Source organism: Mustela nivalis, assembly GCF_964662115.1.
Source record: "Mustela nivalis genome assembly, chromosome: 2".
In the NCBI taxonomy this organism is placed as follows: domain Eukaryota; kingdom Metazoa; phylum Chordata; class Mammalia; order Carnivora; family Mustelidae; genus Mustela; species Mustela nivalis.
The window spans coordinates 175,975,528-176,003,526 of NC_139021.1; the positions used below are offsets into that span (position 1 = coordinate 175,975,528).

The following is a 27,999-nucleotide window of genomic DNA, read 5'->3' on the forward strand; positions in this document are numbered from 1 at the left end:
TCTTTTTTTAGATTTTTTATTTATTTATCAGAGAGGGGGGGGGAGAGAGCGAGCACAGGCAGACAGAATGGCAGGCAGAGGCAGAGGGAGAAGCAGGCTCCCTGCCGAGCAAGGAGCCCGATATGGGACTCGATCCCAGGACGCTGGGATCATGACCTGAGCTGAAGGCAGCTGCTTAACCAACTGAGCCACCCAGGCGTCCCAATCTTTTTTTTTTTATTAAGATTTTATTTATTTATTTGAGAGAGAGAAAGAGTAGGCACGAGTGGAGGGGGAGGAGCAGAGAGAGAGGAGGACAGAAAGAATCTCGAGCAAATTCCTCGCTGAGCAGGAGCCCTACATGGGGCTCGATTCCAAGACCCTGAGATCACGATCTGAGCCAAAGGCAGACACTTAACCTACTGAGTCACCCAGGTCCCTAAAAATAACATCTTTTAAAATAAAATTGTTGTGTATTTGGGAACTAGGTTGATTTCTGTGTGTCATAAAGCATGTATTGCCAGAGACTAATTTTTCTTTGCTAGATTCTTTGGTTATTTTTTAAAGTTTGCTTTTTTTTTTTTTAAAGATTTTATTTATTTATTTGAGAGAAAGACAGTGAGAGAGAACATGAGCGAGGAGAAGGTCAGAGAGAGAAGCAGACTCCCCATGGAGCTGGGAGACCGATGCGGGACTCGATCCCGGGACTCCGGGATCATGACCTGAGCCGAAGGCAGTCGTCCAACCAACTGAGCCACCCAGGCGTCCCTAAAGTTTGCTTTTATTATGAAGTATTTCATAGATACAAAAAGCTATTTACCACAGATGTACAGTACAGGTTGTTGTAAAACACACACATACCTGCCACCCAAACTAAGAAATGCAACGTAACTAATGTCTTTAGATCCCTCACTGTGCCTTCCTCCAAGTGTGTCCTGCTTTCTTCCCTTCAAGAGCACTTACTATTTTTGTGTTTATTCCCTTGATTTTCATTAGTGCTTTAATTACATATGTTTTCCTAAGTAATATGATGCCGAGGTTTGTATTTGAGGGACTTTCCGTAAATGATATTGAGCTGTTGTGTTCTTCTACTTGTTTTCCCTGTCCCCCTCCATTCAACTTGATATTTTTGAGATTTATCCATGTTGATGTATGAAGCTCGAGTTCTTTATTTTCACCCTCGTACGAATATATCGTCATTTGTCCTTTCTCCTGTCAGCGGGTAATTTTTTGATGGTTTATTTTTTGCTACTGGAAATAAGACTGCTATAAACATTGTTGTATTGTCTTTGGTAGTTTTGTAATTCTTCTGGTATGAGGAGAAAAGCATTTAGACATTGTATAACCATGCTAAGTATTTTAGTAACACTCTCCTACCTGTCCACATTTACATAAATATATTTTTAATTCATTTATATGCTGACAGGATAATTTCATAGCTGAGTGTTCTGAGCTAAAACTCATTTTCTATTGTTTAAATGAAGCTCATGAAACTTTTGAGTTATTTTTCTTCAGTTTCAATCACATCCTGGAACAATGAATAAATCACTGAAATCAGTCAGGAGATGTGAATCCAAACTTTATTTATTAGCTTTGAGATATAGAGGGGTTACTTAACATGGGTTTCATTTGTCTATTGCTAAGACCCCAGGAATTCTTTAAAACAACAGCATGTAATATTACACGATTCTGTGGATTGACCTAGAGGCTCTTTTGCCCTTTATCTTCTGTTGTGTGAGGTCAGCTGGGACTTTGTCTGGCACGTCTCTGTCCATGTAACTCATCTCACAAGGCCTCCCCTTGGGTCCTCTTTTTATACTGGATGCCTGGACATTTTTCCAAGGTGGGGGCTGGGTACCAAGAAGACCAGTCCCAGTGTGCAGAGTTTTATCAAGCCTCGACTTGTGTCACTGAGCTTGCTAATACTCCACTGGCCAAAGGAAGTCACGTAGCCAACCTAAGAGTGAACATCAGAGTGGGCTTCCCAAAAGCTGATTCACTGGGGCCACGATGCCTGTGAGCCTCTACTTTGAAAGCTGTAAAACTAGAGTAAAAATAACTGCTCTCTTTTTTCCCCTGCAGTATTAGGAGTCTAAATGAGATAATATACCGGAAGGTACTTAATAAATTACCACCATTTTATCAAGGCTCTTTTGGTTGCAATTATGTGTATCTGCATACACAAAACAGAGTTTTATTAGGAACCCAAGGGACCAAAACCAAGAAGTGGATGCCTTATGGTGTCTGAGATTACATTTTTGGGCGGGTAGTCTCTAAGCATCACTTCTCCTATATATTTCCTTTATTTTTCTACTCTTGGCTTTCTGTTTCTGTATATTATAAGACAAAATTTCTGCTCTTGCATGGTACCCTCAACCCTCAAGCCCCTAACAGGAGCCTGCCTAGCCGTCAAGGACTGAGCAGTGAGTCTAGTTCAGACTCCTCGGGACAGAGATTCTTAGCGGCCTGTCTGGGCCAAGGGCATTCCCTGCTCACAAAGTTCAGCCATGCTCCAGAAGTCTACTTCTTCAGTCAGAGCAGGAGGCCTTGGACTTGGCAGAGAACCCAAACATTTCATACAAACAGCAAACAAATATAAGTTGTTGATCGATGAATTTATGATACAGTAAAAGTCTGGTCATTTTAGGTGGTAAATATGGGCATCTCCTGCTGTCAGTCTTGGTTTACACGTGCTTTCCCTCCTGGCACTGCTTGCCTTTGTTTGGACTCTGAGCAAGTGATAAGCAGTGGGGGTTCCTGTCTACAGGACGTTTTGGAAAAGGGAGAGGTGAAGAAAGAAAATATAAGAAAGGCAGGAAGAAGTAATTGCTGTACTTTTTTTTTTTTTTTTCTCCTGTCACATCACTTTTAAGGCTTGGCTCTTAAGAGAGGGAGTGGGGAGGAAACCAAGGAACATCTTTTCTGGGCCCCCTGCTGCTCTTCCTTCCCTCACCCACCACCCACCAGAGACAACTGCAGCCACACCCCGGTGTGTCACTCCGCCTCCACGCAGCCCCCAGCTCCCCGCCCTTCTGCATCCATCTTCCCCCTTCTCCCTTGGCTCCCTGCATCTCTGCCCTGGGATGCCTCATCCCCATCCCTTCCCTCCCTGAGCCCCACTAAAACTCCTGCTCTGGTCACACCTTCGGCCTGGCTGGTGGGAGATACGCTCCCAGGATGGACTAGAACTAACACTGTCACTTCAAGTGCATTCTCCCCTGGGAACATCTTATCTTCTGGGGGTAAAGGTTGGGGAAATAACGTGTCTGTACTTAAACTCTTTCTCACTCCTGTTTCCCTCCTACTTATTCTCCATATTTCAATGCACGAATTTTTGTTCTTGCCTAGTGAGATGGGAACATAAGTTTATTTGAACAGCTGTCATTGACAGTCTAACAGCGGCGTGGGTGAGCCATGCCACCGTTCCTGATTGTCACTGAACTCTGAGCTCTGTGGAATGTAAGCAGGCATGACTTAGGTACCGGATTAGTTTGTGAGGGCTGCCCTAGTGAAGGCCCGTAGACTAGGGGACTTAACAGAAATTTATTTTCTCACAGTTTGGAGGCTAGAAGTCCAAGATCAAGGTGTTGGCAAGAGGTTTCTTCTTTCTTTCTCCTTGGCTTGTAGATGGCTGTCTTCTCCCTGTGTCTTTACATCATCCTGACTGTGTTCACACTGCCCTTTCTCTGAGTGCATCTGTGTCCAGATTTCCTCTTCTAAGGACACCACTTGCATTGAATGAGAACCCCCCCATAACCTCATTTTAACTTAATTACCTCTTTAAAGACCCTGCCTCTAAAATAGAGTCACATTATGAGGTACTGAAGGTTAGGACTCCAGCATATGAACTTTGGCAAGACAGTTCAGCCCATAACAGAAACTTAATGTCTATTAGAATGCTTATTAAAAAAGTGTACCAAAGAGAATTCTTTCCCTTTATTTCACGGTGAGATAGGCCATTCACCAGATATCACTGATGAGGCACCAACCCCAGAGTTGGACTAAACTCGAAGATCACATAGTAGCCTTGGGTCGGGTTACTTCACCTGAACGGCCAGTCACCCACTCTAAGACAAAGCTAACACCTCCTTGATATGATCATTGTGAGATTTAATTAAACTCCTTTAAGTGCTTAGCATGGTTTCTGGTACTAGGAAGCATTCAAAAGATGTTGGCTATAAATATCCCCTCCTTAGTTTTAAAGGTCACTTAGAGGTGTCAGATATTCTACCAGAGAACCACTTAAGTCCCGGCTATATAATTTTGAATAAATTTTGAACTTAGATTGTTTTTTCCAGTAATGTTAATATTGCTGAAACTAATGATATTAACATGTCATTAAAAGACTACATGGTGGGGATTATAAAAAGACATGTTTTTAGTGGTTAAATATTAGCATCAGGGTAAGTTATATTCCGTAATCTATGTACCCCTTTTTAAAAAATGTGTGGCGGAAGAATTTTAAAGTATTATTTAGTTGCATCCATGGCTCTTAATTGCCCTTCCTTTTAGCAGGCTCTGCCAGAAAATTGTTCTGTTAACCCTGGTGTCTAGGAAATACCTTTTTAGAACCATTAGCCTTCCTTGGATGTGGAAGGCCTCTCTGGCGGGCAGGTGGACTTTAAGCTCGGGCGTAATGTAGTGTCTCTTCACAATTTGAATGTCTGACTTTGGTTTGATCAGTGGGGTTTATCAATATGAAGAACAGAAAATAGAAGGAACGTGTCATGTGCTAAATAGATGAAAGAAAAGCTTCATGAAATATCAACATATTTTATCCATTGTCGGGTCCAGGAGGACTTAAGAATAATAGTTAGATTCTCATCACAACTGTAATTACTCATTAATTTTTCGTTTTCCTTTTTTCTCTTAGTCGCCGCCTATCCCGTCCCCTACTAAGGAAAAGCTGCAGGGAGCCAGGGGCTGTGTCCCTCTCTGCTGGCCTACAGCAGTGCTATTCATAAATATTCAGCAAATACTTATGACTTTAACAAATAATTATGGAATGCCTACTGCATGTCAGGGTCTGCACTCAGTGATGGGGACTGTGGGGTGAATAGGGGACTGTGGGGTGAATAAAACTTGAAGCTTCCAGGAGTGTAGGATTGGATTCAAGAGGTCGACCTTACTTACCCGATCACACTGTGCGATCATTAGGCTTAGGCTTCTGAAGAAGAGTGTGGGATGCTGTAAGTACGGGATAGAGGGCCCTGACTGGTGCAGTGGGGGTCCTGGATGGACAGCATCCCTGAGGATGTGATGTCTGAGTCCAGGCCTGAAAAATGAGTGAGATAATCTGGACAAGGCCAAGGTAAGGGCAGAGAGTGAGAGGAGAGACGATTCTTGGCAGAGTCAGCAGCCCTGCAAAGGCCTACATGATTGATGTTTTCTCTGGGATGTTGGGGAGATTGCTGTTTTCTTCACTCAGATATCCATGAAAAGGTTGCATTAGGCTGCAGACTTTAAATGGGTCACAAAAACTCTTTCAAATCTATTCTGAAGGTTGAGAAGAAGATAAGCTCAATTAGGGTAAGAAGTATCAGAACATAAAAACCGAAAGTATATATTCGGTGATATTTTCAGAAGTAGTTTGAAAACTGTCAGAAATCTTGATTAATTTGGCAATAGAGGCTCTTGGTTTGGTGACTGAGTTACTACTCTAAGTGTTGTAGACTCAGAGACACCGTTCACCCAAGTAGCTCTCATTTGTTAAAATAGTGCTTGCCATCTGCTGTTTTTCCACTCTTGAAGTCGTGAAGATGTCTCAGTCATTAAAATGGTAGAATGTATTATGCATATGGTTTACAAAGTGTGATTTTAGTCTGCTGGGAAGACTTTGCTGGGATAATGACATAAAATATTTTTTATACTTCAGTGATGAATGAGTGGTTACTAGCCTTGCTTCAATACTTTCCTGAAAAGCCATTAGAAAACCCCAGTTTTTGAGGATATTGGAGGGAAAGGGAGAGAACCTGGCAGGGCTTCTTATGTTTAAATACTAGTATAATTGCTCACGGTTGCATTGTGAGAGAAGTAGGTTGTTTTATTGTCTACCTACAACTCACTATTACAAACACGTAAGGATTGGAATAATGGTTGTACAACTCCATACATGTATTAAAATCGTTAAGTTGTAGGATGCCTGGGTGGCTCAGCCGGTTAAGCATCTGCCTTCAAGTCAGGTCATGATATTAGGTCCTGGAATTGAGTCCCACATCAGGCTCCCTGCTCAGCAGGAAGTCCGCTTCTCTCTCTCCCACTGCTTGCTCTGCCTGTTGTTCCCCCTGCTTGTGTGCTCTCTCTCTCTTTGACAAATAAAAAATCTTTTAAAATCCTTGAGTTGTATACTTACAATGGGTAAATTTTATCACCTATAAATTATATCTCAATGAAGCCATTAAAAACATTTAAATCAGAAAGTAGCTTTTGATGTATTCTGTTGTCATTACTTCTGATTTTGTCTTAATTAAAAAGTTAAACACTTCTCTCTTTCGGTAATTTCTGGTGATTTTTTTCACGTACTAAAGTTGCTTTGAGGGAAGTATTCAAAGGCAGTATTACTTCTGACACTATGTTTCTGCCAAAATAGGAATGATTTAAAATGTAATTCAAATCCAGTCATTTTATATTCATTTTGTTATTCACGAGGATCTCAGAATTATTTATTTTGGAGGTAAAAGTTTCATTGGTGACTAGGTTCCTGGCCAATGCTTAAAAGACTCTTTACTTGTAGTTTAGGGCACCTGTTTTATGAGTGGCTTTGGGTCTGGGAATTGGACAGCTAAGTGGCATCTTTCCTCGCTCTTTTCTGCTTCCTTCTGCCTCCTTTTACTCTCTCCCCAGGTACATAGGTGCTGAGTGGCCCCTACCACCTCTCTTGGCTCCCTTCAGCCTCTTCCATTATTGTACACTTCAGAATTTTCCATTGCCTCCCTTGTCCCTAATCTGAATTCCATTCTCCTTGGTGCAGATGGTTCTACCTTCCTGGCGGGGGCAACCCTTGAACTTGCCACATGATTGTGACCCATAGCTCTGGGCTTTCGTAAGGGCTGGCACACAAGGAAGCTTCTTGTTGCTGAGCCCATCTGTCATTGGCAGATACGTGTATTTTCAGGCAGAGAGATTCTCTAGAGATGGGCCAGCGTGCCTTTTAGGCTATTCTACTACCATTTCAGTTTCCAGTTACAGATCCATTTGTTCTTTTTTTTCTTTTAATATTTTAATTATTTATTTGTTAGAGAGAGAGAGAGAGAGAGAGAGCATGATCACAGGCAGAGCAGCAGGCAGAGGCAAAGGGAGAAGCAGGCTCCCTGCCTAGCAAGGAGCCCGATGTGGGATTCGATCCCAGAACCCTGGGATCATGACCCGAGCCGAAGGCAGCTGCTTAACCCATTGAGCAATCCCGGCATCCCCAGACCCATCTGTTCTTAAACTCCAGTTCTCCTCAGTGATTTCTGTGGTGGTGATATTAAAAGTTTTTAGCTTTGGAAAAAGAAGAGGATTGTTACAGTAAGAGTGACTGTATGTATGGACCACCTACAAAGGTGCTTCTTATATTTCCTCTCATATTCTTTTTGAACTTTTTATCTTTCTGAAGAGGTTGCAATCAAATTATTATCAGGTCTAATTGTTGAAGAAAAGAAATCTTGATAAACCTAGTAAGTTCTCATTTACTTAGATGTGGGCCAATGTCAGCCATCCAGAGCAGAAAATACAGTTTACTGGTTGAATTGACTTGGTTCTCAAGTTGGTTACAGCCTGTGGGCTTAAGGACCCCTCTTGTAGGTGACTTCCAACCTTGAAGCATGCTTGTGTCATCTCTCCAACAGTAATTTATCTTCATGATGGTAGACGGTAGACCAATATGGGGCACCTGGGTGGTGCAGTCAGTTGAACATCCAACTGTTTATTCTGGCTCAGGTCGTGATCTTATGGTCATGAGGTTGAGCTCTGCATCAATCTCTGTGCACAGCACCGATCTCTCTGCTTGAGATTCTCTCTCTTCCTCTCCCACCCCTATTCTCTCTCTCTCAAATAAATAAATCTAAAAAAAAATACCAATTATACTTTATAAACTTATCTGTAATTATACTTAGTAGGTAGGAAAACATGTAACACATTGAGGTTTTTCAAAAAATGTAAGAAAACGTAGCACTTTAAGGAGGATAAGCTGTAGTTGTATAGAAAATGTTTTTATATACAAATTCATTTTGCCCAAGGATACTTTCACTTTTCTAGTTCTCTAAGATTATTACAGACAAAAAAGGGTATAAGAGATTATTTCATCTTATGGCCAGTCATTATTAGAGATTTAAATTCATCATAAGCATTGTAAGCTGACCTGAATATGCTTCTGATTCCACCATTTGTCTATAACAAGCCTCCTGCCCTGGATACTCTCCTTGTGAGTTATTGTCAATGTTCTGTAAACCCAGACTTTGGGAACCTTTAGTAGGCAACAGAGCAACCAGTCAAGAAATACTAAATAACTGCTATGTCTGAAGGATTAACAAATTAATGATTGGCTTTTTGGTTGGTAAGAGAATTAGAAGCCCAGTATGACGTGCTTTTAGCTACCAGGTACCTGACTAAAAAAAATGGTGCTGGGGTAGTGTTAGTATTATTTGTAACTCCACTTACTTGATGCACGAGGCTTCCTGAAAATATTCAGGGATGTATAGTGCTCTATTTCTATTAGGAGGGGCAAAAGCATTTCTGCTAATATAGCTTAAAACAGAAATGGCTTTATTTGTTTATTTACTTATTTATTTACTGAACTTTATGCCCAATGTGGGGCTTGAACTCATAAGCTTGAGATCAAGAGTTGTGTGCTCTACTGCCTGAGCCAGCCGGGTGCCCCAGAAATGACTTTAAATATAAAAACAAAACATTATATTAGATATACCATGAATTCATATCTTTAGAAATTTAAATTCAGGTATGAATTTGCATAATACCTACCCTACAGATTCATGCTCATATTCATATAAAAGTAGTAATTGGCCATGTAATAGCTTATGCAATGTGTATCAATGAAGTAGGTTTTAAACTTTTTTTAAAAATTTTTATTGGTTTGAGAGAGAGTATGAAAGAGCCCAAGAGAGCACCTGGGAGCAGTGTCCCAGAGGGAGAGGGAGAAGCAGACTCCCTGCTGAGTGGGGAGCTGGATGTGGGGCTCAGTGCCAAGACCCTGGGATCATGACCCGACCTGAAAGCAGAGTTTTGACCATCTGAGCCACCTAGGCACCCCAATGAAGTAGCTTTTATGCATACATCAAACTGAATTTAAATTCCTACCAAAGATTTGTGTTAAAAAAAAAAAAAAGCAACAAAACAGGATCTCTTGAATTGGAACATAATTTATCCTGAGATAAACCATTAAGATTTCTCAATTATTAGCTTCTTTTATAATGTATAGTGTGTTAATATATAATGGATCATTTAAAGAGACTTAATACATTCAAAAAACTGAGATCAAGAGAAATTAGTCTGTTTCTGACAGCAAAAGACAAGCAATATTTGAAGAGATAATAGCCAAGAATTTTCCAAAACCAATTATGATTACAAGTCGCAGCTTTAAGAAGTACTTTGAACCACAAGGGGAAAAGTATTAAAAAAACACACACACACTTTGGTGCCTCATAATGAAACTGACGAAAACTGAAGACAAAGAAAACACCCTGAAAACAGGCAAAGGAAAAGTGCACATTAAGTTCAGAAGCATCAGTGAAACTTGAGAGAAACAATGGAAGCCAAAAGATAGTGGAACAATATTGTCAAAGTGCCTGTCTGGCATTCTGTACCTTTAAAATCTAAGGAAAATAAAGACATTTTGAGACAAACTAAAACCGAGAGAACTTGTTACCAATAGTATCTGCACTAAAAAGAAGTACTAAAGAGAGTTCTTCAGGCGAAAAATAAATGACACTCCATGGGAGCACAGAGATGTGAGAAGGGATGGAGACCCATGGAAAGTGTAAATAAGTTGGCAGATTTAAAGGAATTAGTTTGCCTCTCTGCAAAGTCTGTTCGTGGGTGCCTTGGCTGCTCTGAAGGCTGAAAGCTGCTGGCTGGTGGGGGAGCCCGTAGGAAGCCCCGGTCTTGGCTGGTGCATGGTGGCTTGTGTTTGATCCCAAACATGTTTGTATCTGTTTAACTCATTATTGTAATCACATATTTTAATTAAATAGTCAGTAAGCACATCAGCTCTACATGCAAAAGGAAGCTGAGCTGAATACTCTGGAAATACTAGATAAAACTGTGTTGCATTAAAAAGAAAAAGCATAAACAGCAGCCCCGAATACCCATCAGTGGCTCATCCTCAAAGAAAAGTTTTTGGTAAATCAATATACATCTGAATGTTTCATAGGAAAAATAAAGTGGAATTTTTTTTCTTAAGTCCTCTTTAAGCTTTCAAGTAGGATTCAAAGGACTAATGCCAAAAATGGTAACTAATTGCTCTCACAAAGTTGGGAGTTTGGATTTGATCTAAAGAATATCCATGGAATGGAGAATAATGGTCAAATGGAACTTTAGTTTTATCCATTAGCATTCACATTTTTAAGCAAATAGAATGTATTCATATGTTCCCCATAAAATTAACATAAATAAAAATAAAAAGGATTGCTGGACACTTATCCTTGGATCAAATGCTGATCTTTTCTTTATGTCAGAAGGATGACATGTAGGATCTCTACATGTTGAGAAACATGTAGATGGAATACTTCCTCCACGTGAGGTCATGAGTGTCTCTCTGAAAACAGTTTTTTCTGAAATTGGATGAAAAAAATTTTTTGATGAGAATCTTTATTCCACAATGGTTTGTCCCCTTTTAAGTGAGTCAGTTCTTGTCTAGAGCGAGCAGTTCAATCTTTTCCAGGACTATTGTTTTGCTCTACTGGTCATGCTTTTCAAGATAATGCCTTCCTTCTCACTTTTCTTATCTTGCTGGGAAGTTAGAATTCCTTGTCTGTCTCTTCCTGGAGAAGCCAGGGTTACAAGACTGACTTTTTCTTCCACCGTTAATGTGTTTAAAAGGGTGAAAGAATGTCATTATGCCAAAGGACCTTGCTAGCCTAAGTTACCCTTGACTCTTGGTTCTCCCACACATCTGCATCGCAACATGGCAGCCTTAATTGAGCCAAAAAAATTTTCTTTTCCTGGTGGGTGATATAAATTAATACAATAGCCTGCCTTGGTGCTTTTTAAAAATTTAATTACACCATTATGCCTGACACATCCTGGGACTGCTAAACACTAGTGCCTACTTCCACATTTTTGTTGTCTTGAAGTTCGAACTATAAAGCATATATTTGAGTCATTTAATCCTGTTACTAACATGCTCGTTCTCACCAGACTTTCCAGGTTTCTGCGGTTGTTAAGTGCTGTTTCACCTAAAGCAAAATAAATATAGCATAGATGTTTTTCCATGTTTTCCATGAGGTTTTTTGGTTTTCCTTTATTTTCTAGAGTCATTGATTTTGCCTGAAGATAACTCTGTGTCCATTTCAAAAAATCTTCATTTTCTTTTCATTATGAGAATTTTTAAAAACTTATTTATTCATTTATTTGACATAGAGAAACCGAGCATAAGCAGGGGGAGTGGGAGAGGGAGAAGCAGGCTTCCTGCTCAGCAGGGAGCCCAATGTGGGGGTCAAGCCTAGGGCCCTGGGATCACAAACTGAGCAGAAGGCAGATGCTCAACTGTCTGAGCCACACAGGTGCCCCTCCATTGTGATAATTTCAATTCATTTTTTGAACACTAGTGAGAATAGGTAGCTGTTTGGAATAGTGTTGATATATTTCAAGAATTAGTAGCCTGCCAGAGCGCCTGAATGACCTCAAAGTCCAGCTGCTAAATTATTTCAAAGCAGACTCCAGGTAACCTGTTTAACCACAAATGCTTTAGTATGTGTTCCAAACTAATTCATGATATACACTCTTCCCACCCCTTTATCATGTACTAGATGCCCATATTATGTGGGTCTGTTTCTGTCTGCTCTGTTCTACGCTGGTATTCATTTGATGGTTCCTCTACCAGTACCCCCATTGTTTTATTTACCCAGCTTTCTAGGATGTTTTGCTACCAAAGGATGGTAAACATTCGTTAACTAACAGTCACATCAACCACAAAAATTATTTGATCCTCATAGCTATTCTCTGCAGCAGGCAGTTTTATCGCATTCCACAGATGAGAAAACCAAGAAGTCAGTCAAGTATTGTGCTGCCAAGTACAGGGTAAAAAAGCAGTGAGTTAGGGGCACCTGGGTGGCTCAGTCAGGTAAGTGTCTGACTTGGTTTTGGCTCAGGTCATGATCTCAGGATCCTGGGATCAAGCCCGTATCAGGTCTGCGTTCAGTGTGGAGTCGGCTTGGGATTCTCTTCTCCCTCTGCCTCTACCCCTGTGTTTGCTCATATGCTCGCTCTCTCTCTCTCTCTCATTTTAAATAAGACCTTTAAAAAAAATAATAAGTGGTGAGCTAAAATTTAAGTCTGAATTCTGACCTCAAAGTCCAGAACATTAAAGCCTCCCTGAAAAGGGAAGGCTGCTCTTTACAGATTCTTTTTCCATTTTTGATCATGTACATTATATTTTCTCAGATTTAATCTTCATCCTAACTTCCCAGATCTATTGAACTTCAGTCTATACTGTATATATTTTTTAAAAACACCTCAATTTTTCACATTTTTTTCTGTTGACGTAACTAACTAAACTCTAAAAACATGCATATTTCATTTTAAAGTATATTTGAATTTGTAAGTTGTATTTCAGTATTGGCAGTATCAGTGTTTTGGGGGGAAAAAATGATGCCTTTTGGTTTCCCAAGTGAGTTTATGAATGGAGTGAAACCTCTGTTAGAAGGTTAATATTTTTATATTTTGTCACTGTGCCATTAGATGGTTTATTGGCAAGATATTTATTGCATTTGCTTATGCACATTGTGTTATTCATTTCTGTTATTTATTAAAACTATAATTTGCAATGTTAATATGAAATGTATCCAAAGTCAACTTCAGCAAGAAGGCATAAAGTAGGAAAAGGTTTTCGTTAGGGTTGGCTTGTCTGGGTAACTGCCAGCACTCTAATTTGTTCAGTGTAAAATAGAAATTATTCCTGTGAGGTTAGGAGACCTATGGTAAGGGTTTTATTTTGTTTTATTCAACAAAATGTATTGACATTTAACATATGTTGTTTGTTGCTAATTCCTACCCTTCTGAAGCATAAGTATCATGTTATATGCTTTATTTATTATGTGTTTGATTTATTATATGATAGGTGGTTGATAACTGATCTTGATCCATGCCTGAAATACTCCCTAGCCCTTGGTAGGACCTTGGCTAATGTTTCATGATAATGAATAATGAAATGGCCTGTAAAAAACTTGAAACTTCGGAGTAAATTTCCACCCTATTTTATAAAGAATTATGAAACTCTTCCAAACTCTTGCATTTATGAAATGCCTAAAGCACATCTTCAAAGCACGATCCCTAAAATGAGAGTTGATTGATATTTGGGGGAAATTGAAATACTATGTATCTCTTTTAAGAATGTTTTTCATATGGTGAATATGTATGCTGGTTTTTCATAAGAAATTAGTGAAACGCTATTTCAATTTTTTTTTTTTTTTGGTGCTAATTAGGTAGTATTTCTTTTTTTTTTTAGGTAGTATTTCTTAAGGGTATAATTTCATAAACTGAAAAATTACATTTGCATGCTGTCTTTCATAGAGCATTTCTCATTTAATTAAAAATCTTTGTGAAAAGTAAAAATGTGGATTGGAAAGACACTTGGGCCTCTGGGTGTTTTCTTTCCTTCTTTCTTGTATTTATTAAAGATTTCTTTAGTTTGTTTTACCACATTACCCCCCCCCGCCCCGCCCATTGTCCTCATACATTATTTGCTCAGTGCTAGTGTACACCTAAAGTAGTTTTGGAATTGCTAAATCATACCCTTCCAACAAATTCACTGTTATACCATACATACAATATTATATATAATTCTTTTTGTCTTTATCCTTAAAACACATGTTTTCCAGAGTAACATTGTCCATTCGAAGCAGAGTTGAGTTGCTGTTTGCGTTTTGTTTTGAGTCCCCTTCCCAGCCCCACAAACACATTGTGGAACTGTTTCTTTATTTTTGAGGAGATATGAAACATCACCATGGTTCTAAGAGTCGAAACTATACAGAAGGATATATTCAGAGAACTCTCATTTTCCCTGATCCCCCTTCTTCTATCCTGTTTCTGCCTACCCTCTGTAGGTAACCAGTCTCATTAACTTCTAATTTATTGCTCTTATTTTTTGTGTAAATTTGCAGATGTATGTATGCATATTTTCTCATATCTTCTTCTTCTTTTTTTTTTTTTAAGATTTATTTATTTATTTTAGAGAGAGAGAGAGCCTGTATGGGGGGATAGGGGCAGAGGGAATCCCAAGTAGACTCCCCAGTGAGCACAGAGGCCTCCATCCCCACCCTGGGGCTCAGTCGCAGAGCCCTGAGATCACGACCTGAGCTGGAATTGAGAGTCCAGTGCTTAACTGACTGAACCACCCAGACACTCCTCAGATCTTCTTTCTTACATAATGGGTGGCACATGCTAGATACTCTTTTGTGCTTTGATTCGATAATATAATTCTTATATGATTTTATTATCTCCTTGTTCTGTAAATGTATACAGTTTATCCATGTGCTATATCCAGGAATCATTCCTTGTCAGTTGCTAGTCCAAGCCTCTCATTCTTTTCTGTATCTGCATAGTACTCCACAGAGTGGCTGTGTCCTAGTTTACTGAGCCATTCTCCTATGTCTGGACAATCAGGTTGTTTCCAATATTTTGTAATTACAAACTGCTGCAATGAATAGACTTGAGTGTACATACTTTTAGGTTGATTGTGTATCTTCAAGGTAAACTCTCAAGAGTGGGATTAGTAGGTTAAAAGTAAGTGTATATGTTTTATTACTAGGTATTACTTAATTTCCTTCCAGAAAAGTTCTACTTTTATTCCTACCAACACTGTATGACATTGCCTGTGTCCCCACAGCCTTGTTAACGAATGTGCTGTCATATCTCCATATTTCCCCCCAGTCTGATGGACGAAAATGGTATCACTGTATTTTAGTTCACAGCTCTCTAATTTAAGTGAGATTGAACATATCTTCACATGTGAGGGCCATTTATATATCTGTCATGTGCTTTACTTTAAAGGGTTATCTCTAATGTGTATTATGTTAGATTATTCATCTTCAGCTTGCCAGGATAGTGGTCCTTTATGGATACCAGACATTGGTGTGACGTTTCTCTTTCAGATCTTCCATGGTGGCTTATTTTAATTCGGCAGAAAGCATTGGTGGGCAAACTTCCTGGAGACCATGAGGTGTGTAAAATTACCAAAATTGCTGTGCTGTCCCTTTCTGAGATGGAACCTCAGGATCTTGAGCTAGAGGTAAGGTGGAAGTCTAAGGAAATTTTATGGAAACTTGGTATAAATATAATAACAAATATGAGTATTTGGTTTAATTAGGCCAAAATCATAATTATAGAGCTGGATGATATTTTTGAAGTAATTTAGTCCTTGTTTTTCAAACTTCACTTTAGTAGTAGAAACTTTGTTTCAAAATCTGTGAAATCCAGTATATCAGATACATAAAAGCTGAGCTGCTTTGGTTGAGGTGGCGGGCGGGACGGGGGGATCTTTGGGTCCCTGCCCACGTGGCCTCTACTGGAAAGCCACCTTCTGCTTCTGGGGAGCCCTAGGACTCTGCATAGTACAGTTTGAAAACTCCTAATTTGGGGGAGAGGAGGGGTAGTCAAGAAGGTGAAATTTAACTTACTCTATATGCCTTTTATCTCTATTTCTTGAAAATTTTCAAGCGTATATTTCTTTTGTAATTTTTAAAAGTTTTTTTGTTTGTTGCTGTTGTTTTAAAGAAAGAAACCACCAACCTAGTGCAGTCTTTTAATTTTTCAGGAGGAAATCAAGCCTATAATAGAGGGACTTAAGTCCAAAATAATGAGATTTCCCAGGGCTAGTATTTTTTTTTTTTTTTTTTTTTTTACCACACTGTACTGCCACCTTGTAGAAGTAACCCACGAAGGGAGTTGTATCATGTTTGCTATTGGTGTGGATATTGGCATCTAGGAGTATCATCACTCTGCCCTAGTCCTACGATCCTTTTATTTATTTATTTTTTAAAGAATTATTTATTTATTTTAGAGAGAGAACAAGCATGGGGGTGGTACGGAGGGAGAGAAAGCGAATCTCAAGCAGACTCCACACTGAGCAGGGAGCCCAGTGTGAGGCTCGATCCCATGACCCTAGGATCATGACTTGAGTTGACACCAAGGGTCGGCTGCTCAGCCAACTGAGCCGCTCGGACCACTCTATGAGGTGAGCACTGTTGGATCCAGGCTGTACAGATGAAGGAAGGAGGCTTGGCAAGAGTTAAGTCCCAGCTGCCAAACGGTGGGGTCTGGACCTGGACTCAGGCTGTCTGGTCCTGGATCATTCTTTCTGAGCTGCCTCGTTGTTACGTAAAGAGCGGGTAACAGGTAGCATAGCAGCCACCACCCCACAGTTCAATACATGTTTTTCCAGGCCGGGCTCTTGGGGTCGAAATTTAGAGACAGACAGTTTAGAGACAGTTTTAAAAAATAAATAAAAATATAGCTGTTTTTATGCTTCAGATTTTACTGGTAGTTTGACAATCTAATTTTAAGAAACCAACGTTGAAAAGAATTTAAGAGGCACCTGCATGGCTCAGTCAGTTAGGGCTCTGCCTTCAGCTCAGGAAACAGCCCCAGGGTCTTGGTCCGGCAGCCAGCTTCCGGCTCAGTGGAGAGTCTGCTTCCCCTCTCCCAGTGCCCCTCCCCACATTGTGCTCTCGCTCTCTCAAATAAATCTTTAAAAAACACTTATTTAAGAGGACCCTGATAGTCTCTTTATTACAGGAATCAAAAAAAAGATTAGAGTACTTCTTATTCCCCTTTATTGGTACTTGAGCCAGAACATTATTCATTATTGCTGACCCAGAGACAAATAACTTCGGTAGCAGTTAGGCCTATTAAAAGCAGGTCTCTGTGGTTTTGTTTGCATTTTATTATAGGAAAGAACAGACAGACAAGCAAAATTTCCGTTAGTTTACTGAGCCAATAAATTTGTTATCGATGTCTTTGGATGGCTTTGCTGACAAAATGAAAAACGTATGCACATGAAAAGATGTTTTTAAACAAAACCAAGTCTTACATTTCATTCTACATCTTTCTAATTTGGCTGCCTGTGTATCACTTCCAGTGTTCTCACCCTTGCCCAGCAGGGCCCTCAGGCTCTTTAGTGTGGTCACTGTCCTCAGATTTGCTAGGGCCTCATCTGTCTTCTGTAATTGGAGCAGAAGCAATTTTATTAGAGAGACTAGAATTAATAGATTTTTCTAGTTTTCTGCCTCGATTGCCTTTTTACCTCAAGTATAAGGCTTGTTTGCCAATTTAAAAAAGAAACAATTCAAAAAAAAAAAAAAAGAAAGAAACAATTCACATACTACACAGTTTACCCATTTGCAGCTTATAATTCAGTGGCTTTCAGTATATTCAGTTTTGTGACTCTCACCATAATCGGTTTAGAACATATGCGCCTATGTTCTCCACGGAGAAACCCGGTTGGGTTCAAACCTCATTGGCAGTCATTCCTCATTTCTCTCCACACTCCAGCTCCATCAGTCCTAGGCAACCTCTGATCTGCTTTCTGCCTCTCTAAATTTGCCTCTTCGGAACATATCTCATAAATGGAGTCCTATAATGTGTGTCCTTTTGTGACTGGCTTCGTTTTATTTAGCACAGTGTTTCAAAGTGTGTGCTGGTCGTTGGTATATAGCATATTTAATTCCTTTTCATCCCACTGTGTGGATCTGTTGCATTTTCTCTCTCCATTCATCAGTTCATGGATAGTTGATTGTTTTCACTTTTTGGCTGTGATGAATCATTCCGTGAACATTCATGCACAAGTTTTTGGTGGGCATTTGTTTTCGCCTCCTGCTAGGGCATCCACCTAGGAGAGGAATTCCTGGGTTGTATGGTAACTCTGTGTTTAACCTTTTGAGGAACTGCCAGACTGCTTTTCAAAGCAGTATAGCATTTAAAAAAAAAAAAAAAAGATCTATACAAGGTTATGAACAATCTGTGGCGTTCAAAGAGATGAGAACATAGATGTTCTTTCTTTTGAGAAAACATCCTTTAAAGTTTTATAGGCTACTGTCCCGTCTGCATATCTTATTTGCTGTATCTCATTGCCCTAATAGATAACTGCATCATTTTCCACATTTGATTTCCCTTTATATGTCTGTTTAAAATCTTAGCTCCTGGATGGCTCAGTGGGTTAAAGCCTCTGCCTTCGGCTCAGGTCATGATCTCAGGGTCCTGGGATCGAGCCCCACATCAGGCTCTCTGCTCCGCGGGGAGCCTGCTTCCTCCTCTCTCTCTCTGCCTGCCTCTCTGCCTACTTGTGATCTCTGTCAAATTAAAAAAAAAAAAATTTTAGCTCCAGATGAATATAGATATCAGCTTTTAAAGGAAAAAAAAATTATTTTCCTTTTTTTAAACATCAGCAGCAACGTCCCTTAATCTTGGTTGTAAAACATAAGCTCCTAGACTAATAGAAAAACTAAGGGAGCATCATGGGGCTCATGGTGGTGGTTTTCTTTTTGAGATTGTGTGTATCAAAGTTGTAAGGACCTAAGCACACTGCACAGAACTGACTGGGCCTCTGGAAAGGGGAAGATGATCCCACTATCAGAGCACTGCATGTTGTAATCCCAAGAGCTCTGTCTAAACAAAGCATCTTTGGACTGGATGTGATCCCAAGAAGTTATTTTCTCTATCCTTGTTTTTCAGTAGGACTAAATTTAACCCTTTTAGGATTAAGGAATGTACTTGTTGGGATGAACATTGGGTGATTATAAAAAATACTTATGAAAAAAATGGTAGCCTACTTAAAAAAAAATGTAACCCTTTAAAAAATGATAACTTATACCTTTCTAAAGGTAACTGCATTTAAGATTCTAAAATGTTTATTGTTTAAAGTAAATTTAAATCTCTATTTAGAAAAATTGGTTTTAAGAGACAGAAATAGACTTCCAGATTAAGATGGTACTGTGAGTTTGTGTTCTGCTATACAGATCACAGTCCTTATCTGAAAAATTGGGGGCCTTATTTATCTTAGAATTCAGCATTTGAGGGTTTTCAAAAGTCCATTTCAAATATTCTGTCTACACCCAGTGAGTCTGGGCATTACGCTGTCATACGACGCATTCATATTTCCTGAAGAAGTATAGGAATATTCATACTAAGGGATATAAAGGATGACCGTCAGTGGTCTCATGTTTGTTCAGGCCATATTTGGCCATTAAATGAATTTTGTAACAAACTTAAAAAATAAACTTGCAGGTTTCAGAGATTTTTAGATTTGGGTGTTATAGATAAGGAAGTCAATGGATATTGGGATTGGGCTGTGTTCCAAGCCTAGGAATGGGCTTTCTTTCTTTCTTTCTTTTAAAGAAAGAGAAAGAAAAAAATAAATAAAAAGACCTTTCCAGGCCTAGAGAGAAGCAGCATCATGGACCATACATGGGTGGTAGATTGAACTGAGACCCTAGGCCTCCTGGGTTCTGGGTCTGGAATGAGGTAGTGGGAGCAAGAGATTTGGCCACTGCACAGTAAAGGGAACTTAAACGGGGTACAGGGAACTTAAAAAGGGTACTTGGGGGTCTAATGCTGGAGTGTGACTCCCTATCTTAGGAGAGGAAGCTTGTTAGGTTGTCTGCTCAGTGTGGGATAATCATGAATAAAGAATTCTCCTGTCTGTTATGTAGTAGCATCTGCCTTGAGAAATACTGCTCTGGGCAACAGATAGTGAACACTCTAGCAATCAGCATGAGGTAGTTGGGGTTGATAGAGAGCTACTAGGGGAAAATAATGGAAAATGGTCACTTGGTTTCTTGCCAAAGGGGTCCAGTAGTTAGTGCCGTTAGTGAGGTGGGGCAACCAAAGGAAAAACGATTTGGGAAACAAATGTTGATCAGTTTTGGGGATGCTGAATTTGAGGGACTAGTGTGTCAGTAGCTGGGAGATGTTACATTTTTATATCATGAACTCAGCTAAAGAGTGGCGTTAGAAATGTGTAGTTAAACATACCAGCCACTGTTAAAATGAGAAAGAAAATGTTTTCTAGACTGCATGAAGGGGAAGAGAGCTAAGGGCAGAACATTGGGAAACGCCACTGTCTTTAGAGACAGAAAGAGAGGCCAACAAAGAAAACTGAGAAGGATCAGTCAGAGGAGGGGGAAGAGCCAAAGTTGTGGGGACCAGAGAAAGAGACCACAGCAGTGATTGTCAGTGTCCTGTTCTTAGAGACAAGATGTATACTCTTTGGAGTTGAGGTGGTCCTTATTTTACTTTGCCTGAGTGGTCCCATTGGGCTTTCACTCTTTGACCTACCCCAACCAGACCACGTTCTCACAAGTGTTTGTACCCTGCTAACTCATAGGAGATTCTAGAGTCGAGGAATGGATTAAAACTCTAACAGTGTTAGAAGACGGTAGGAACAGAGGAGAGGGGGATGAATGAAGGGAAAGTCCTGGTCCTAGAGGGACGCAGCAGGAAACTAGCTTTGCAAAGAAAAAGGGACTTCTGAGAGGGAGCATCGCCTGGGTACAGATGAGATGTGCTGCAACAAGGTTACTTTAGAATAGCTAGGTCTTGAGCATGGGCTTCAAAACATTCCTGGGGGAAATTTTGCTAGCTTGAATACTCTTTTTTTTTTTTTTTAAGATTTTATTTATTTATTTGACAGAGAGAAAGATCAGAAGTAGAGAGGCAGGCAGAGAGAGGGGGGAAGCAGGCTCCCTGCTGAGCAGAGAGCCTGATGCAGGGCTTGATCCCAGGACCTTGAGATCATGACCTGAGCCGAAAGCAGAGGCTTAACCCACTGATCCATCCAGGCGCCCCTAGCTTGAATACTCTTAAGGAATAACTATGTCTGACAAACGTTTTAGAAATTAAAATTGCAACAGTTTATAAGTAGTTTGGGCATGTTTTCAATTTTGTTAAGAGTGTTATTAATATGGCTAGATAATTAGTAACATTTTATATAAAAATTGCTAACCCACAGTTGTTCAGTGTTGCAAGCAGGGGCAGGGGACTAATAGGAGAGCCTCTTTTTAAAACTGCTTCCTGGGGCTCCTGGGTGGCTCATTTGGTTAAGTGTCTGCCTTTGACTCAGGTCATGATCCCAGGGTCCTGGGATCAAGCCCCATGCCAGGCTCCCTGCTCAGTGGGAAGCCTGCTTCTCCCTTTCCTTGCTGCTCGTGCTCTCTCGCTTTCTCTCTGCCTCTCAAATAAATAAATAAGATCTTAAAAAAAAAAACAAACCTGCTTCTCTACTGCCCTAATAATTCTGCGCCATCAAAGATGGGGGTGTGTAGGAGATATTCATGGAAGATGGGGAGTGACCTTTTCACGGGACTACTTACATGCATGCCCCGCATATGAATCTGGAGGTTACCATTTATATTTTAGCATCAGAGATGATTCATTCATTTAACAAATATTTCTTGAGACCTCCTTGCCAGGTGCTACGAAGGCACTAGAGATACAGGAGTCCACAAAACAAGCACGTCTGCCTTACAGAGCTTCCATTATAATAGGGGGAGGACAGATCATAAACATCAGGATAGTAATTATGTAGTATGTTGGGAAGTAATATATGCTCTGGGAAATAAAAGCTGGGCAGAGTAAGGGTGATGGGGGGGAGTGCCTGGGGTGGAGATGGTGGTAGGAGGTCTGGGAAGAAGACAGCTAGGACAAAGTCCCCAAGGTGGAAGTGTTCCCGACGTGTTGAGGAGCAGCCAAGAGGCCAGTGTAGATGCGCCAGAGTGAGCAAGGGGCAGAAAGTGGTGGGGGTGGGGGGCGTAAAGGCAGTGGAAGGAAGATGAACATCTGGTTTTGGACATGTTGATTTTGAGATGCCTGGTGGAAATTCAAACAGAAATGTTGGGATTTGTGAGTCTAGAATTTTGGGAGAGGGCTGAGCTGGAAATACCCATTTAGGAAGGAGAAGCTGGCATATGGAAGATATCCGAATCCATGATATGGGATGAAATCACTGAGGGAGAGAATGTAGATAGAGAAGAGGGTCAAGAACTGAACCTCCTGGTGGCCAAGACATTAAGAAGTCAAATGGTTGGAAAGGAACCAGTAAAAGAGGTAAGGGAGAGCGGTGAAAGCCAGGTGTACAGTGTATCAGAGAGGATGAGGGAGTAACGAACTGTGTCAGATGCTAAGTGAGAGGTTAAGATAAGGGCCAAGATTCTACCCTTGTGCTTAGCAAAGGGGAGGTCATTGGTCACAGTGAAGGTAGCAGTGTATGGGGGAGCAGCAGGAGGTTGGGGGCAGTGGGGGTACAGAGGACTACCACGCTAGCACGACGCTAGCTGGCAGAGGAGGAGGCGTCAAGTGAAGGTGTAAGAGGAGAGCTACATCCGCGTGTTTCTGTGCTGATGGGAGTGTCCCGTGCAAGGTGGGGAGAAGATGCTGGAGCAGTGTCCTTTTGCTCAGTGCTTCTCGCCTTCCCTGTCAACTTGAGATCCTGTTAGTTTTGCTTACTTTTTGGGAAACCATGAGCTCAGTTTTGGCAGGACGGCTGTGAGTGACTCATCTTCAGTCCCCTTGTGTTCACTGGTAGAGCAGGAGCAGCACCAAGTTGTAATCAGGTTGCAGAACTCAGGGGAGGAGAGGGTTTGGTAGCCATAATCTTGAAAAGGCATAAGATCTGCAAGATTCCATTATGTCTGAATACAGCCCGATTCTCAGTTTCCACTTCCAGTTTCCCCTCAGCTTTATTGAGAGATGATTGACAGAATTGTCCACTTCCAAATTTGATAGAACAGGCATGCCTTTACCCTTTTTATTCAATATAAGATCAAAGTTTGGACTATCTTTTGCTCTTCTCGTTAAGGTTTTTTTTTTAATCCTCTTTATCATCTAATAATCATTATTTAGTAAGACACCACTTATAATGGGCATTAACTGTTTGTTCTCAATGAGAGCCTACTGCTTAGTGTAGTAATACAACCAGTGTGTTGAAAAAATGGAATTAGTTTGCATATGGATAATAGAATCTTTATGTATCTTTCAGAATATTTGCTTTGTATGTTGAGCTGTATGAAGTTATTTGTAAGACCCTTGACTCTAACCAGGTAGCCTTCTTTAAACCTCTGTGCCCTTCTCGTAATACGTTCCCACCCTCTTCCTCAACTTTGTCAGCTGGACCGCACATTTCCTGCAGCCTCTGCTTACAGCTTCTTCAAATTTAATCTGTGGTCCCAAAGAGTATGTTTTCATGCTGATTCTATTCGTGTGTGTGAGGATAGGTGGAGAGAGAGTGGTTGACATGTCCAGCTTTTAAGATTCCCAGTAGAACAGACTCTTGACATCTTCTTGACCAAAACACTCAGTTAACCAGCATGAATGAATGTTTAGCACAGATGGCTGGAAAGTAATGCCCCTGGAGCATAGCAAATGTGTATTTTGCAATAGTTTTAGTCTTAGATGCCAATTTTTAGAGCATTAACAACCAGAGATCTTTTTCTTCAGTTGTATTTGATAAGAATTTACTGTAATTATGACCTTAACCTGAATTTCCCACCCCTAAATCCTAAGGATATCCTGTCCTTTATTCTTTGCTTATCCTTTACTGTAACTTTCTAATCCTTGAAACCAGAGCTGTGCTTTCTACGATCAACTCGCTACTTGGTCACTTTACTAATAAGCCTTGAGGTTTTCTTTTGACCAAAGTGCATGAGCAGTAGCAGCCCCTTCTGCACTCATACCTGAACATTTAACAAGCCGATACAAATAACAATTTTCTTCTCTTCCTAATTATTTAGCTCTGTAAGAAGCACCATTTTGGAATTAACAAACCAGAGAAGATTGTACCATCTCCCGATGACTCAAAGTTTCTACTGAAGACCTTTACACATATTAAAACCAATGTGTCTGCTCCTAATAAAAAGAAAGTAAGAGTTTAATTGATATGGGCTTGGAATTCATCTTTGATTAGTTTTAAATCGAAGGGTAATTTTCTCCCCTGTAAATTTGTTTTCAAACTGCTTATCCTATGAAAGCACTGTCTGTGCGTGGTCCTTGGGATCATTTTCCCTTGTCTCCTAGGAAGTTGGATATTATCCACATGCTGCTGCACATTTGAATTCCTGTGGTAATTAGTAGCTGAATTTCTTACAGGTTAAGGAAAGTAAAGAAAAGGAGAAGTTGGAGAGGAGATTACTTGAGGAGTTGCTAAAGATGTTCATGGACTCAGAGTCCTTTTACTATAGCTTGACCTATGACCTGACCAATTCGGTGCAGAGGCAAAGCACCGGGGAGAAGGATCCCCGTCCCCTCTGGCAAAAGGTACTTCTCTCATAGCTCAGAGTGGAACAATTTATGGACCTGTTTGGCTTCTGTAGGAAAACTCAGACTACATGTTTCTGAACTATTCTCTGCCTTTTCCAGGTTGATGACCGATTTTTTTGGAATAAATATATGATACAAGATCTTACTGAGATTGGTGTGAGTAATGGTTTCAAAAATATCCTATAGTTATAGTTATGAAGCAAATATTTTTCAATTGTATTAAGATGAATTAACAATCTCACTAAAATGGACATTGAGGGATGTGTGTGCTGTTGTGAGTGCTGTGAAGTGTGTAAACCTGGCGATTCACAACCTGTACCCCTGGGGCTAAAAATACATTATATGTTTATTAAAATTTTTTAAAAAACTAAACAAACAAACAAACAAACCAAAAACAACTCACTAAAATAGGGTGCCCTGGTGGCTCAACTCCACCAGGCTCACAAGGCCATGTGCTCTTGATCTCAGGGTTGGGAGTTTGAGTGGGTGTGCAGCCTACTTTTAAAAGCTTTGTTTTGTTTTAACTAAAAAATCTCACAAAATGTTTTCCCCTCTAGAATGGGAATCATTTAGCTAGGAAAGCCCAGGCATCATTTAAGGCAATTCACAACTCCACTGCCTAGCCAAAGGCCTAGCTTTTTAACAGGTTCCTGTAGGATAGTAGTAATTTAAGGCTGTGGGACTAATGTCCATAGGGTTCCTATGAAAGACAGGTTTTTTTTGTACTCATTGGAAATGTTGAAGCCCAAATTTCCTTTAATGATAGCAGCCATTTAACTTTTCTGTGTCATCGGGGAATTGGAGGAGACCAATCTCAAAGGACGTTCCAGTCCTGCCAGTATATGAATCTGGGAAGATAGGGAATATGTGAGATTATTGCTTGAGGTTCCTTCCAGGTCAGTGATTACTTTGTTCCTTTACTTTGTCCCGTATTTCAGAGTTAAGACCGTCCAAGGACAATTCATTCACTCAGTCCACAAATATGTATGGAAGGCTTGCTGGGTGCTAGTTACTGTTCTGGACACAAAGTAGGCAAATAGGTGAATGGGTAACATATTGTCTTTTCATTAACTTTTCGAAAATTTCAACCCCTTTTTCTCCTTTCTTCCTCTCCCCCTTGGCAGTGGTTAGTATAAATGATTTTGAACTTGAGCAGTGTCTACCACTAGATATCTACCATGCCTCTCTTCAGAATGAGGCTTGAAAATGTTCTCAGCTCTTTTTATGAGGCTGACCAAACTATGACCACAGAAATTCAGTGATGGGGAGAAAAAGAAAGGTGACTATAATGCGAATTTTTGCCGTTTGCTGACATACTGAGTTCTAATATGTTTGGCAGAGTTTTTGTCAGACACTTGGAATTACCATTAAAACCGATGACTTGTAGTCGAGGTGCATTTGGCAGTGTACATTTCTCTTTTCCTGTCAAGAGTTTTGCATGATTGCTGGAACAAAAACACAAACAATGAGGATGGTGGTAAGAATAATGAATGCAAATAGGCACTTCACTATTTTCAATTCTAACCACCTTCCTAAGACCCTATCTGCGTGCTCCGTAAAACAAAACATAACCGTGGGACAGGTCCTGGCTTATGTGGCTGTGAACAATGAGGTAGGTTTGAAGGTCATGCCAAGGCTAAGGCTGGATACGGTTGTGGAGATGTGAGAGAAAGAGCAAGAGCAGCTGCCTAGAGCAATTTTTACCTTTACTGTCCCTGCACACAGTCAGCTGGGAAATTCAAGTATTCTTAGCCTGAAAAGCACAGAAGCAGATGTGTCTAAGTGTAATTAATATACTCCTAATTATGTTGGGTGACTTGGTAAAATAAGATACTCGTGGAAGGATTTTTTGTTTTGTTTTGATTCATTTGCTATGTGGATTTTAGCTTGGCAAGGCAAGTTTTTTTTCTAAACTAGAAAACAGAGTCAGTCTTTGCTTATAACAAGGTGATCAGAGTTGGTTGTATTTTATTAAAGCCTTGATGCAATGGGGAGTTAAGAATCAACCTCTATGTTGGTTTTTGTTTGTTCGTCTGTTTCTGTGCCAAGGGGAATAATCACAATCCCTACATTTGTTAAATACTTAATGATAAGGCAGGAGCTAAGCCAAACCCTTTTTACATTTATTCTTCTACACAGTCTAATGAGGTAATGGTCTCTCCTCTTTCTCAAAGCAGGACATTGAGGCACGGTGAGGTTAAGTGATTTACCTGAGTGAGTGAGTAAGTGGTAGAGCTTGAGTTTGGTACCCAGGCAGTGTGGTGTCTATGTTGGGGGCCCTCTCAGGCAGCTTTTTTTTTTTTTTTTTTTTTAAAGAAATCTCTATACCCAACAGTGGGCTCGAACTCACGACCCTGCAATCAAGAGTCATGTGCTCTATCAACCAAGTCAGCCAGGCCCCCGTCAGGCAGCTCTTTTTGAACTGGTCACCACAGAGACAAGGAAAGGCTCTCCCCTTTGTCCTCCTCCCTCCTTCCTTCCTGCCATCCTCCAATATGCAGGAGACATGGTTAAAAAATAGAAGGTTTCTCCTTCTGGTAAACTCACAAATACGTGCTAGCTTCTGTATGGGTTTAAGGGAGCAGCTGTGCTGTACAGAGGGAAGCAATATGATGCTCATATTGTTTTCAGACACCAGAGGTGGACTTCTGGATTATCCCCATTATCCAAGGTTTCGTGCAGATTGAAGAACTGGTGGTTAATTATAATGAATCATCTGATGATGAGAAAAGCAGCCCAGAGACCCCCCCTCAGGAGTCCACCTGTGTAGATGACATTCACCCACGATTTCTAGTGGCTCTCATTTCACGCCGAAGTAGGCACAGAGCAGGTGAGTAGAGGGCAGAAATCGTGTGCAAGTGAAATTTAGATGAGAATGGTAAAGCTGCAGATGTGTTGAAATGCTAATGACAATAATGGATTTGGAAACATAATTGGCTTCAAAGTGCTCAGTGACTCTAAATAGTGTGATGTAATTGGGGACCAATTTCTGGAGGGAGGTGCATGGGGGAGAGTTAACAAAAGCAGAAAGAAAAGGAGGTATATATATGGAGAAGAGAAGAGAGTCACTTGGGATGTGCTTCTAAATACCATTGTTCCCACTGACAGCCTGGATCATGGTAATAAATCCTTCCTGAGTGCTAGCACCCTTGGGAAAACCCTTCCCTTTCAGTTCACAGAAAGTATCTTCGCTTCAACTTTTAAAAAACAATGATGCATATCGTTATGAGTTTGGGGGAAGTTGTTACTGTTCTGCCTGCTGGTTGCACATGAGATCCTTTAAGCTATCCTAAAAGACGTCCTTGGTTAAGGAGCATATCTGATCAGACTAAATCATTTCTTTACGTTGCTGTTTTCTGTTTTAATTGTCTTTTAGGAATGCGTTACAAACGGAGAGGAGTGGATAAAAATGGGAATGTGGCGAATTATGTGGAAACTGAGCAGTTAATTCATGTTCATAATCATACTTTGTCCTTTATTCAAACACGAGGCTCCGTGCCTGTCTTTTGGAGCCAGGTTGGGTATCGATATAATCCACGACCCCGGCTGGACAAAAGT

General features: G+C 40.4%; 1 protein-coding gene across 3 annotated transcripts in view; it reads left to right on the top strand.

Annotated features, from left to right (window-relative positions):
- INPP5F (inositol polyphosphate-5-phosphatase F) overlaps positions 1-27,999 on the top strand; it is a 78,073-nt gene that overhangs the window by 22,562 nt on the left and 27,512 nt on the right. For all 3 annotated transcript variants that reach the window (XR_014308755.1, XM_082720282.1, XM_082720283.1), the window contains exons 3-8: positions 15,288-15,424; positions 23,916-24,044; positions 24,271-24,438; positions 24,541-24,597; positions 27,073-27,271; positions 27,818-27,997. Coding sequence is in view for 2 of the 3 variants with exons in the window: in XM_082720282.1 (XP_082576408.1) it covers positions 15,288-15,424; positions 23,916-24,044; positions 24,271-24,438; positions 24,541-24,597; positions 27,073-27,271; positions 27,818-27,997 (870 nt within the window). In the remaining variant the exon portion in view is untranslated. The remainder of the gene's footprint in view (positions 1-15,287; positions 15,425-23,915; positions 24,045-24,270; positions 24,439-24,540; positions 24,598-27,072; positions 27,272-27,817; positions 27,998-27,999) is intronic.